Consider the following 14,465-nt stretch of genomic DNA (forward strand, 5'->3'; position numbering starts at 1 on the left):
AAATCTGAACCAAAAACAGAAATTGATGGAGAACCTCAGCAGGTTTGGGAATATCTGTGGTGAGAAAGTAGAGTCAATGCTTTTTCAGAACTGCCTTAAAGCTACCAAAAGCTTCCTTAAAAATAAATTTGTTTTGAAATTAAGCCCAATAATTGAGTGAGGATAGACAGTGCTGGAAAATGGTCTGAAAGTTGTACAAAATAATTCACTATAATAGAATCATAGAGGTGCGCAGCACAGAAACAGTCCATGCTGACCAAGTTTCTGAAACTTAACTACTCCCATTTGCCTGCATTTGGTCCATATCCCTCTAAACCTTTCCTATCCATGTACCTGACCAAATGTCTTTTAAATGTTGTAATGATTTAATTGTGTCCACCTCTACCACTTCCTCTGACAATTCATTCCATATATGCACCACCCTCAGGTCCCTTTTAAATCATGCCCCTGTCACTTTAAACCTCTGCCTTCTGGTTTTGGACTCTTACCCTGAGGAAAAGACCTTCGTTAACCACCTTATCTTTGTCCCTCATAATTTTGTAAATCTCTATAAGATCACCCCTTAGACTCCTACACTCGAGGGAAAAAAGTCCCAGCCTATCCAGCCTTTCCTCATGATTCAAATCTTCCAGTCTCGGTAACATCCTTGTAAATCTTTTTTGGACCTTTCCCAGTTTAATAACATCCTTCCTATGGCATGATGACCATTTGACCCAACCCAAGTAACACTCACAATCCCTGCTGATAACCTGAATAGTTCTGATATTCCATTGAAGTTTCCGGTCCACAAGTTTCTTTGTTGTGTAAAATGACATCAGTGTTAAGTTGCCTTTTCCTTTTTGAACTGTTTCCACATTCCTCTACTATTTAATTTTGAAATGCCCCAGGTATATCTTCCCAATTATTCTTCCAAATGTTACCTAATATGCAACCAGTTTATTTCTTCAAGATTGGAAAGCCCAAGGTTTGCTGCAGCCCAGTCCTTCAAATGAGGATCAGCCTTCTGTTTCCTCTTTGCAGCATTTCCATACTGCTGTAATGATCGTAAAGAGCCAAAATGTCCACAATAAGTACTCACCTTCTCACCATGCGGCTTAGCGAAATGTGTATGTTAACTGACTTCTACAGTGCTGTGTGATGGCTGCTGTAGGTTATCTGTGCACCTTTAGAAAATTCTCCAAACCTGGGATAGAAAGGTGGTCATGGCAGAGCTCTCTCCAAAGCCAAAAATGCTTAACGTAATGATGCTAAATCACTAGGGTCAGGATAGTGTGCCAAGTGCGTCTCCCTTTTTTGTCTGTTGTCTATTAACCCTCCCCTTTAATTATGTGTGCTACTTATTCCCCATTATGATTCATCAATTGATTTGCCAAAGCTTCAAAATGATTGCAGAATCTCATTGTTTATTCAATCAGATTTTCCACCAGAGTATTCTACTGAGAATTGCTGCCAGCTACAAATAGAGCGGCTTCTACTGAACTTTGCAACTTTGTGGCTTTTTGGTGGGATTTTACCAAAAAATTGGAAACACAATGTTGACTGAAGATTGGGAGCAGCAACACAACAACTGTCACTGAAAGTGACCTGACAGATTGTCTTTCAAGCTGACAATTCTGGGTTGCTTTTCTAAAGCCAGTATTTGCACAATATCTTGTCCTCTCCCGGGCCATGTCAATTGTACAGCTCCACCAGGCAGGGACATGTGTTTTATTGTTCTTACATCAGGAGGATAGAGGAAACATCTCAGTGATGTCCTCAAAGCACCCCTCAAGGGGTCAGAAATCTCTGCTTACTGTGGGCCTGTGGCTCACCAAAATGTAGAAGGTCCATTTGAGAAAGCATTTCACATGTTGAGAGAACATTGGGAACATGTGGGGACAAATTGAGGTGTCGATTGGAGTGCATAAGCTTCCAAATATTACATTCACTCAAAACGTGACAGAATCTGCAGATTGTGTATCCATCTCCATTAATGATGACCGACTTGACACTGACATTTTTTACAAACCCACCGACTCCACCACAGCTACCTGGATTACACCTCTTCCCACTCTATCTCTTGCAAAAATGCCATCCTGTATTCCCAATTCCTCCGCCTCCGCTGTATCTGCTCCAAGGAGGACCAGTTCCACCATAGAACACACCAGATGGCCTCCTTCTTTAGAGACCGCAATTTCCCTTCCCACGTGGTTAAAGATGCCCTCCAACGCATCTCGTCCACATCCTGCGCCTCCGCCCTCAGACCACACCCTTCCAACCGTAACAAGGACAGAACGCCCCTGGTGCTCACCTTCCGCCCTACCAACCTTCGCATAAACCAAATCATCCGCCGACATTTCCGCCACCTCCAAAAAGACCCCACCACCACAGATATATTTCCCTCCCCACCCCTTTCCGCCTTCCGCAAAGACCGTTCCCTCCGTGACTACCTGGTCAGGTCCACGCCCCCCTACGACCCACCCTCCCATCCTGGCACTTTCCCCTGCCACCGCAGGAACTGTAAAACCTGTGCCCATACCTCCTCCCTCACCTCTATCCAAGGCTCTAAAGGAGCCTTCCACATCCATCAAAGTTTTACCTGCACATCCACTAATATCATTTATTGTATCCATTGCTCCCGATGTGGTCTCCTCTACATTGGGGAGACTGGGCGCCTCCTAGCAGAGTACTTTAGGGAACATCTCCGAGATACCCGCACCAATCAACCACACCGCCCCGTGGCCCAACATTTCAACTCCCCCTCCCACTCTGCCGAGGACATGGAGGTCCTGGGACTCCTTCACCGCCGCTCCCTCACCACCAGACGCCTGGAGGAAGAATGCCTCATCTTCTGCCTGGAACACTTCAACCCCAGGGCATCAATGTGGACTTCAACAGCTTCCTCATTTCCCCTTCCCCCACCTCATCCTAGTTTCAAACTTCCAGCTCAGCACTGTCACCATGACTTGTCCGGACTGGTCCAACCTGCCTATCTTCTTTTCCACCTATCCACTCCACCCTCTCCTCCCTGACCTATTACCTTCCTCTCCTCCCCCACTCACCCATTGTACTCTATGCTACTCTCTCCCCACCCCACCCCCCTCTAGCTTATCTCTCCATGCTTCCAGCTCACTGCCTTTATTCCTGATGAAGGGCTTTTGCCCGAAACGTCGATTTCACTGCTCGTTGGATGCTGCCTGAACTGCTGTGCTCTTCCAGCACCACTGATCCAGAAAGAAGATTGTGTATAAGACTTATCAGCCATGTCAGAGGTCATGGAATTGAATTGCAAATAAGTCAACCCCATTTGTGAGGGACTGCCCTGGTAGATATGACTGAACATGCAGTTTCAAATTGTGCAGTGAAGTGATGTCCTCGGAAAAAGCAGAATTCAGGGCTGCAATCTGTGAATGCATTTTCCCAGTGGAATTCAGAACCGGGATAGAGTAATCGTGATGTACAGCATGGAAACAAGCACTTCAGTCCAACTATCTATGCTGACCAGATACCCTCACCTAATCTAGTCCCATTTACCAACACTTTGGCCATTTCCCTCTAAACCCCTTCTATTCATATACCTATCTAGATGCCTTTTAAATTTGTAATTGTACCAGCCTCCACCATTTCCTCTGGCAGCTCATTCCATACACCACCACCCTTTGTCCCTTGGGTCCCTTTTAAATCTTTCTCCTCTCACCCAAAACCTATGCCCTCGAGTTCTTACTAACCAGTCTACTATGAGGAACCTTGTCAAAGTCCATGTAATTCACGGTCACCATTCTGACTTCATCAATCCCCTTTTTACTTCTTCAAAAAACTCAATCAAGTTTGTGAGACATGATTTCCCATGCACAAAGCTATATTGTCTATCCCTAATCAATCTTTGCCTTTCCAAATGCATGTAAATCCTGTTCCTCAGGATTCCCTCCAACAACTTGCCCACCACCGATGTCAGGCTCACTGGTCTATACTTCCCTGGCTTTTTCTTACCACCTTTCTTAAATAGTGGCACCATGTTGAGAGTTATAGGTTAGCCAGAAAAGGGCTAAGAAGAGCCAGGATGGGACATGAGAAGTTGTTGGCGGATAGGATCAAGGAAAACCCTAAGGCCTTCTATAGGTACATCAGGAATAAAGTAATGACTAGAGTAAGATTAGGGCCAATCAAAGAAAGTAGTGGAAAGTTGTGTGTGGAATCTGGGGACATGGGGAAGCGCTTAATGAATACTTTTCGTCAGTATTCACATTGGAAAAGGGCAATGTTAGTGAGAATACAGAGATAAAGCCTACAAGATTATTAGATTAGATTAGATTACTTACAGTGTGGAAACAGGCCTTTCGGCCCAACCATTCCACACCGACCCGCCGAAGCGCAACCCACCCATACCCCTACATTTACCCCTTACCTAACACTATGGGCAATTTAGCATGGCCAATTCACCTGACCCGCACATTTTTGGACTGTGGGAGGAAATCGGAGCACCCGGAGGAAACACATGCGGACACGGGGAGAACATGCAAACTCCACGCAGTCAGTCGCCTGAGTCGGGATTGAAGTTGACAAAGAGGAGGTTTTAGCAATTTTGGAAGATCTAAAAATAGATAAGACCTCGGGGCTGAATGGGATTTATCCTCAGATTCTCTGGGAAACTACGGAGGAGATTGCAGAGGCTTTGACTTCATTCTTTATGTCATCGTTGTCTACATGTATAGTGCCAGAAGACTGGAAGATAGCAAATGTTGTTCCCTAGTTTAAGAAGGGGAGTCAAGACAACCCTGGTAATCATAGGCCAGTGAACCTTACTTCGGTTGTGGGTAAGGTGTTGGAAAAGGTTATAAGAGATAGATTTTATAATTATCTGGAAAGGAATAATTTGATTAGGGATAGTCAACATGATTTTGTGAACGGTAGGCCGTGTCTCACTAACATTATTGAGTTCTTCGAGAAGTTGACAAAACAGGTGGGTGAAGGTAAAGCGGATGTGGTGTTTCTGGACTTCAGTCAGGCGTGTGATAAGGTTCCACACAGTAAGCTATTGCACAAGTTAAGGAGTTTCAGGATTGAAGCTGGTTTAATGGTTTGGATGAGAAATTGGCTCGCTGAAAGAAGACAGAGGGTGGTGGTTGATGGGAAATGTTCATCCTGGAACTCACTTACCAGTGGTGTGCCACAAGCATCTGTTTTGGGGCCACTGCTGTTTGTCATTTTTATAAATGATCTGGATGTGGCGTAGAAGAATGGTTAGTACATTTGTAGATGACACTAAGAGTTGTAGGTAGTGCCAAAGGATGTTTTGGTTACAGAGGGACATAGATAAGATGCAGAGCTGGGCTGAGAAGTGGCAAATGGAGTTTAATGCAGCAAAATGTGAGGTAGTTCACTTCGGAAGAAGTAACAGGAATGCAGAGTAGTGGGCTAATGGTAAAATTCTTGGCAGTGTAGATGAATAGAGAGATCTCGGTGTCCAGGTGCACAAATCCCTGAAATTTGCCACCCAGATTGATGGGTTGTTAAGAAAGTATATGGAGTGTTGGTGTTTATTGATAGGTGGATTAAGTTTCGGAGCCACGATGTCATGCTTCAGCTGTACAAGACACTGGTAAGGCCACATTTGGAATGTTGCCTGCAGTCCTGCATTATAGAGAGGATGTGGAAGCATTGGAAAGGGTTCAGAGAAGACTTACTACGATGGAAGGAAGGTGTTACAAGGAAAGGCTGAGGGAACTGAGGTTGTTTTCATTGGAGAGAAGGTGGTTGAGAGGTGACTTAATCGAAACGTATAAGATAATCAGAAGGTTAGATAGAGTGGACAGTAAGAGCTCTTTTCCTCGGATAGTAAAGGCTAAAATGAGGGGCCATAGCTTTAAATTGAGGGGTGATAGATTTAAGACAGATATCGGGGTAGTTTCTTTACTCAATAGTAGGGGCGTGGAACGGCCGTGAACCATTGTAGACTTGCTGACGTTAAGAGCATTTCAATGGGCATTGGACATAAAATTGGATAATAATGGAACGGTTAAGTTTAGATGGGCATCAGATTAATTTCACAGGTCGATGCTGTGGGCTAAAGGGCCTGTACTGCTGTGTAATGTTCTAATTCTATATTCTATGTTAGCCAACCTCCAGTCTTCCAGTATCTCACCTGTGACTATTGATGATACAAATATCTCAGCAAGTGGCCCAGCAATCACTTCACTGGCTTCCCACAGAGTTCTAGGGTACACCTGATCAGATCCTGACGAGTTACCCACTTTTATGCGTTTTAAAATATCCAGTATCTCCTTCTCTGTAATGTGGATATTTTTCAAGATGTTACAATCTATTTCCACACATTCTGTATCTTCCATATTCTTCACAGTAAACACTGATGCAAAATGCTCATTTAGTATCTCCCCCCCATCTCCTGTGGTTCCACACATAGGCTGCCTTGCTGATATTTGAGGGGCAGGATTCTCTCCCTAGTTACCCTTTTGTTCTTAATAAATTTATAAAATCCTTTTGGATTTTCCTTAACCCTGTTTGCCAAAGCTAACTCATGTCACCTTTTCCCCCTCCTGACTTTCCTCTTAAGTATTCTCCTACTGCCTTTATACTCTTCTAAAGATTCACTCGATCTCTCTGTCTATGCCTGACGTATGCTTCGTTCATTTTCTTCGTCAATTTTTCCAACCATCCAGCATTTCCTACATCTACCAGCTTTTCCTTTCACCCAAACAGGAACATACTGTCTCCAGACTCTTGTTATCTCATATTTGAAGGCTTCCCATTTTTCAGCCAATCCTTTACCTGCAAACCCCCAATCAACCTTTGAAAGCTTTTGCCTTATACCGTTAAAATTGACCTTCGTCCAATTTAAACTTTAACTTTTAGATCCAGTCTATCCTTTTCCATCACTATTTTAAAATTAATAGAGTTATGGTCACTGGCCACAAAGTGCTCCCCCACTGACACCTCAGTCACCTGCCCTGCCTTATTTCCCAAGAGTAGGTCAAGTTTTGCCCCTTCTCCAGTAGGTACATCTACATACTGAATCACACACAAGAAAATTTTCTTGGACACACTTAACAAATTCCTCTCCATCTAAACCCTTCACACTATGGCAGTCCCAGTCTACGTTTGGCAAGTTAAAATCTCCTACCATAACCACCCTCTTATTCTTACAGATAACTGAGATCTCCTTACAAATTTGTTTCTCAATTTCCTGCTGACTATTGGGGAGTCTATAATACAATCCCAGTAAGGTTATCATTCCTTTCCTATTTCACAGTTCCACCCAAATAACTTCCCTGGATGTATTCCCAGGAATGTCTTCCCTCAGTGCACAATGTTTTCCCTTACCAAATATTACCCTGAATGAGCCTTTCAAGACATTTGAAGAGGAATACACATGCGATGTTTATAGAGAAGAAAAGATCAGCATCTGATTTGAGTTCCAAAAGCCATTACAAGATCTGGTCACAGTGTATATAGGTAGTAATGGGTAGTCTGCAATTCTGTAGACGAGCTAGTAGAGAACTGCTGATTTTCAGGAGGATCGGAGAGTATCTAGTTCCCAGGGCATTACAGAGAATCAGTTGGGAGGAGAAGGGGGCTGAACAGGAAGAACTTATATTCTGTGGGAAAATTTATATTAACTCTTCTGGGAGTGTTCTTTGCGCAGTGGGTTACACCAATGGGTTTTGGTGCAGGTGAAAAGTCCAATTGTTTTGCTGAACTGATACAAAGGGTCAGTGGGTTGGAGGCACATGGTCACTGATTTTACTCGTGCAGTAATGGTGAGGTGACTTGTTTTGGTGGGCAGCTGCTGATTTGGGATGTTTATTCCTCTCATTTCCTCACTGTTGTTAAACTTTACTTCTGTGTAAAATGCACCATTCCCTTGAATAGAAAGACACTACACCTCTCCAGGTTTACGTTGAGTTAGTAAATGTTTAACCACAAGTCATCTTTTGTGTGATTTGACAGGTAGATATCATCTGCGGAAACAAGATCTTAGAACATCACCAGACCTTGAGGCACATTCGAAGCACTGTAACCCACAGCAGCATACGGGTTAGTGTTTGGCTCCTCTCTTCGCAGAATATCAAATGAAAGTCTGTGCAGTTAGGAGAAAATGTGAAAACGTATCACCAGAAACAAATATGTATAAATCAATCAGAAGGGATTTGGGATTTAACATTATTGGGGCCACAAGAAAAAATTGTATTAGGATTCACTGCAAAAAGAAAACAATGGAGAGGTTTTATTGTATTATAACAGGAAATAGAAAGTGGTTAGTTGTGAGTTAGTTCAATTAGTGTGAATGAGAAGAATATTGTACCCAATAAGGAAAGCAGACCGAGATGGAATTATAGTTGGTAGTGAGTGTACACAGGACCGAGAATTATATAATTGGGTACACGGTGTGTATATGAGATGAGAACTGGCTTGAATTTGAGGTTCAACACAAAACAATAAATATTGTGTACGATTACTTCCTCAGAGTACACACGATGTAACTCAAAGATAATTCCAACTTTGATTTTACTGTAGATAGATGGAAATGTTAGATAAATGGTAATAGTAAATAGTAAGTTTAAGAGAAAAATAATAAGTTTTTTAAGTGAGGGTCAGTGAATTGCAAGAAGAGGTAGAGGAATAAAACCTTATAAAATGCCAGCAATCAATGTGAGATGTCACAAAAAGACAAAACTAAAGGCAGCGTGGTTGAATACACTCAGCATTCAGAACAAAGTAAATGAATTGAAGCACACATTGTAAATATGATCTGATAGCCAATATGGCTGCAGGATGAAAATGACACAAGAACTAGGAGCAGGTGTGGGCAATTCAGCCCCTTGAGCTGCTCTGCTCTGCCATTCAATACAATCATGGGTATCTCACCTTGGCCTCAATGTACCTAAAAGATATTTCCACATTTGACTTTGCTGTACATGAGATGGAAATGTTAAATAGATGGTAATAGTAAACATTAACAGTCCTGCCTGCTGCCAATAACCCTTCAACTCATTACTAATTAAAAATCTGTCTATCTCCTCCTTAAATGTATTCACTATCCCGGCATCCACTGCACTCTGGGATAGTGAATTCCACAGATTCATGACCCTTCAAGGGAAGCTTCCTCATCTTAAATTTTAACTTGTAGTCACAGTGTGAAAGATTTGAGGAAACTGAATTTTTAAAATACATCTAGGGCAGTTTTTTAAGCCAATATGTAGAAGGCCCTACTAGAAAGGGGACAGTCCTGGCCTAGCTTTAGGTAGTGAAGTTGAGCAGTAGAGGAGCAATTTTTCAAACAACGATCATAACTCCATTAGATTCAAGATTATTATGATAAGGGACAGGATGGACCTGAAATCAAAGTTGTCAACTGGGGGAGTTTTGATTTTAGTAAGAGCAGATATGATTTAGCTGGGGTTGGGGGGGAGTTGGGAGCAGATATTTCAGGCAAATCTGTGTCAGAATAGTGGAATGAATTCAAGACCAACATAATAAAGAAAAGGCCTGGGGCCATCAAATGTTGTGAGCATTGGATATCGAGGGACACACAACGTTGGATTAACAGGGCAGGTTCATCGCAGATACCGGGGGCTCAAAACAGTCCTCTGTACAGGAGTATAAAATGTACTAGAAGAAACTTAAAAAGATTAGGAGCTTAAAGAAGATATGAAAGCATCTGGTAGGCAAAATAAAATAATTTTTTTCCAGGTACATTAAAAGTAAAAGGATGACAAGGGAAAGAGTAGGGCCATTAAGGACTACAATAGTGATTTGTGCATGGAGCCAGAGGATGTAGATAGGGTTCCGGATAAATATCTTGGTCAGTTTTCACTACTGAGGGCATTGGTAATACCACAATTCCAAGACTGTGTGTAGTTTTAGTCTCCTTATTTAAGGAAGGATGGAAATGTGTTGGAGGCAATTCAAAGGCGGCCAGCTAGATTGATGACTGGAGTGAGTTTGTTCTTGAGAATATGGCTGTACTTGTTTTCATTGGCATTTAGAAGATTGAGAAGTGAGTCAGTTGAGAAATCTTGACAACGTGGATGTGGAAAAGTTGTTTTCCCTAGTGGGTCAGTCCAAAATTAGAGTTCACTGTCTTAAAATTAGGGATTGCCCTTTTCGAACCTAGATGAGGAGCATTTATTTTCTGTCACAGTTGGGCAACTTTGGAATTTTGCTTTAGAAGGTAGTGCAGGCAAGGTCATTTAATACTTTTAATGAAAGTTAGATTCTAGTTAGGCAAGGGAGTCACAGACAGTAGACTCAATATCGAGTTCAATAACTTCAGGGCTTGAGCTCTCCCATGTCCTTACTCCAATCCTCACACACCAGGCTTTGTCATTATATAGTCTGCTATTACACACCACATGTTGTTAGCCGTTAACAGTTCCCATTAACAACTATTCACCATCCTACCTGATTGTTACCCATTCTTTTATCTGTCCAAAAGTTCTTCTCTCTCTTTGGGCTCTATCTTTGACATATAAACTGTTATTTTCCTAGCTGCAGTCAGTTCTAAGGAAATGTCACTCAACCCGAAACATTAACTCTAATTTCTGTCCACAGATGCTGCCAGATCTGCTGAGATTTTCCAGAAATTTCTGTTTTTATTTCTGATTTTACAGCATCTGCAGTTCTTTTGGGTTTTCTTGTCTTGATCATAGTGTCCAGCACTGGTCAGAATGGGCAGAGGAGCATTGAACTTGGGAGCAGGAGTCAACTTACTTTCTATCTGTTTTGTCCATCCATGCAGCTTTGTATTTCTCGCTCATTCTTTCCCTGAAACTACAAGATCCTGCGTGGGGCTGAGCGGGTGCCTTGTCTCTGGCAGTTGTTTGAGTGCTAGCAGCCTAGGCCAGTTCTTCCTCAGACAACTTTGAGTTGTCACAGTGAAGTGCTCATGAAATTGTGTTCCCACACTCTCTCAGCCTAGCATCAGTATTTGAACTAGTGAGTGAGGTGCAGGAGGCAGCCTTGATAATGTCTCCTCTGAGGACTCCGCACTGTGGTCCTTGAGGTTGAAAAGATAGGGAACTGGATGTTTCACTGCAGCGGTGGTGGACATGCTGCCCAAATCTGCTGTACAAAAGGAGAAAGGACATCACAGTCTCCCAGTCCTTAAGGAGAATCATGTGCCATCTTGCACTTCCCCGGCATGTTCACAATCTGCCCTCGACAGAGTAGAGCAGCTTTGGAATGCCAGTGCTTGATCAGCTGCACTGCAGTCTTTCAAAGATGACGTGGCCATAGGGGGTTCCAGTCCTTTGGCCACAATCCACTGAGTGGTGAGTTCTTCGGGGAATAGCACGTGGTAATTTGGAGCTGGAATCTGATGTGACAGGCAGTTAATGTGGTAAGTTTATTAAGGTACAGCAAGAAAGTTTGCTAGGCCATATGGTAGAAGTCCCACCAAAAAAAACTCAACACTAGTCTCACTTGGCCAAATAAGGTAAGATTCAACCCAAAGTAATAATATCCAAATCATTTGATATTGTGATGTTGATCGAGGCACAAGTATTGACTGGAGCACTGGGGTGAACTTCCTTGTTCTTCAAAATAATGCCAGTAGATTTTAACTCAGCCAAAGAGGGTAGACTGGACATTAATGTTTCATCGACAAGATGTTATGTTTGATAGTGTAAGACTCGTTTAATGCTGTAATGAAACATCAGCCTCGGATTTTAATGCTCAGGCCTCTGGAGTGGAATTTGGATCATAATCTCCTGATTCACAGTTGAGAGTGCTATCCACTAAGCTGACATCCCATTCAATGGTCAATAACTGACTGTAGTCAGGTCACCTTGTATTGTCAGATAATTAATTTACTCATTGTAACTAAAAGGCCCCTTTAGTGCCCTGCTAAAAATGTCTACAGCGCAATTTTATAAGGAAGGCCCAAGCTTGGAGCCACATTGGTATCTATTTCTCATTGGATAGCTATTGCACAACCAACTTTGAGATTTCAACTAGTTGCTGCCAAGGAGAATTTCACTTGCTATAATTTGCTGCTCCTTTCTCCTCAATGGATATTGTAAGTTTGATGGATATACTCTGAGTAGGCAGTGAATGTCATGCTGTAACTAAGTGAATGCTCCTGCTGTGTGACCTGTGACTGATCTCACCAAAGCTCAGCTGCACATGTGCAGTAACCAAGGAAACAGCCTCTAGGGGTATCAGGTTCTAATAAATTTAAAATGTATTTAATGTATTTTCCACTGATTAGTGAGCGGTCAGTGCTTTGCTGTGCCTGCATGATGGGTAGAGGCAATAGTCAGTTTACAGAATTAGCTTTATGTTTATGTGTGGCTGTGACCTCTCGGTTTAAACTGAGAAATCATATATGCTGCTTATTTACACTGGAGCTATATTCTTATCAACATTATTCTTTAGACTATACCATAGAATTGTGTGCAGTTTTGTAAAGTCAGAATTCATCTTGATTGGAATTACAGAATAATAACAAGATTTTAAGGCATAGAAGTATAAGTCAGTCATTCAGTCCATTGAGTCTGTACCACTATTTAATGAGTTTGTGGTTGATCTGATAATCATCAACTTCACTTCTCTGCCTTTTCTGCACAACCCTTGATTCCCTTACTGATTTTTAAAAAATCAATCTCAGCCTTGAATAAACTACTTCATGACCCAGCTTTGATCGCGCTCTGTGGTTAAGAATTCCATAGATTCACTACCCTCTGAGAGAAGAAATTCCTTTTCATCTCTGTCTTAAATGGGCCACTCTTTGCTCTGAGATTATAGAAACTAGACGCTACGAGGAGGAGGAGGCTCTTCCACCCCTCGAGTCTGCTCCTCCATTTAATATAATCATGGCTGATTATTGAGCTCAGTACTCTCATCCCACCCTTACCACCCCCCCCCCCCCCAATATCCCTTGATCCCTTTATCTTTAAGAGCTATATTTACCTCCTTCTTGAATCTAACCATCAGTCCCATTAGAATTTTATAGGTTCTATGAAATCCCCCTTTATTCTTCTAATCTACAGTGAATACAATTCTAACCAACACAATCTGTCCTGTTATGTCAGTCCTGCCATCCTAGGAATCAATTTGTTAAACCTTTGTTGCACCATCTCTGCCTAAAGAACACTCTTCCTCAGATAAGGGGATCAAAACTGCACACAGTATTTCCTGATGTAGCCTCACCAATGCCATGTATAATTGCAGCAAAACATATTTATTCCTTTTCTTGAATCTTCTTAATATTAAGGCCAGCATACTTTTCGACTTCTTTACTGTCTACTGCACCTGTATGCTTACTTTCAGCAACTGGTGCACAAGGACACCAGGTGTCATTGAACGTTCCTCTTTCTCAATGCCCACTGCTCCCAGCCTCGACAATGAGGGGAAACAATCTTTCCACGTCTGCTCGCCAAGTCCACTAAGAACCTCATTCTCTCTGTAATCCAATGAGTACTGGCCCAACCTTTTTAACCTTACCGCATGACGCTCCCTTCCTACCCTGGATCAGCCTGTTGAACCTTCTCTTGACTCCCTCTAAAGCCAATATATTTTTGCTTAGATAACACTCCTGCCATAAGCTATTTTGGACATTGTGCCTGTGCCACTGTTTGAAAGGGCTATCTAATTTATGTATATTGCCCTGTCCTTTCCCTACAGCCCTGTGCATTTTTCCTCTTTTTAGTATTTATAAAATTATATCCAATTCTCATTTGAATGGTAGTGTTAATTCTCCTTCCACTTCCAAGCAGCACAGTCCAAAACAGAAGAAGTTGCTATAGAAAAAGAAAATTCCTTAATGTCACCCTCATTGTGAATATCCTCCTGCCAGGAAGAACAGTTTTCCTTATTTAGTCTATCAAAATAATTAATTATTCCAACTTCTTCAGCCTTTTCAGAGTTTGTAGCCCCTTATCCCTGGTATCATCCATCAATGACTAGATCCTAGAGAAAATCTATCTTCTCTTAAAATTCAATGACTTTACCATTGTTGAATCCCCTACTATCAACAACCTGGGTGTGACCAGAAATTGAACTGGACCAGCTGTATAAATAATGTAGCTAGCTACAAAAACAAGTCAGTGGCTGGGAATTCCGTGACAACTGATACACCTCCTACCTCCCTAAAGCTTGTCCACCAATTATACAAGTCAGGAGTGAGATAGAATACTCTCCACATCCCTGGGAGAGTGCAGGACAAAGCAGCCAGTTTGAGAGGTACCCTATCTATCATTCTAAACATTCTGTTCCTTCACACTGGTGCACAGTGGCAACAGTTTGTACGATCTGTAAGATCCGCTGTGACAACTCGTAAATGTTTCTTTAACAGCACCTTCTAAACATGTGATTTCTACAAAGGCAGGGGCAGCAGATTGCATGGAAACTGTGAGTTCCATTCCAAATCATATATCTTCCTGACATGGAACTACACCACTGTGCCTTCTTTATCGTTGGTTCAGAAACCTGGAACTCCTTATCTATACAGCACTGTGTCTGTTCCTACA

At 42.2% G+C, this 14,465-nt stretch overlaps 1 protein-coding gene across 6 annotated transcripts in view; it reads left to right on the top strand.

Annotated features, from left to right (window-relative positions):
- pcgf6 (polycomb group ring finger 6) overlaps positions 1-14,465 on the top strand; it is an 88,928-nt gene that overhangs the window by 51,827 nt on the left and 22,636 nt on the right. For 4 of the 6 annotated variants that reach the window (XM_060842152.1, XM_060842154.1, XM_060842155.1 and 1 more), the window contains exon 9: positions 7,945-8,031. The exons of 1 other annotated variant lie outside the window; for it this stretch is intronic. In XM_060842152.1, the coding sequence (XP_060698135.1) occupies positions 7,945-8,031 (87 nt within the window). The remainder of the gene's footprint in view (positions 1-7,944; positions 8,032-14,465) is intronic. One more of the 6 variants, XR_009645867.1, reaches the window with a different exon arrangement.

Source organism: Hemiscyllium ocellatum, chromosome 22, assembly GCF_020745735.1.
Source record: "Hemiscyllium ocellatum isolate sHemOce1 chromosome 22, sHemOce1.pat.X.cur, whole genome shotgun sequence".
NCBI classification, from domain to species: Eukaryota; Metazoa; Chordata; class Chondrichthyes; order Orectolobiformes; family Hemiscylliidae; genus Hemiscyllium; species Hemiscyllium ocellatum.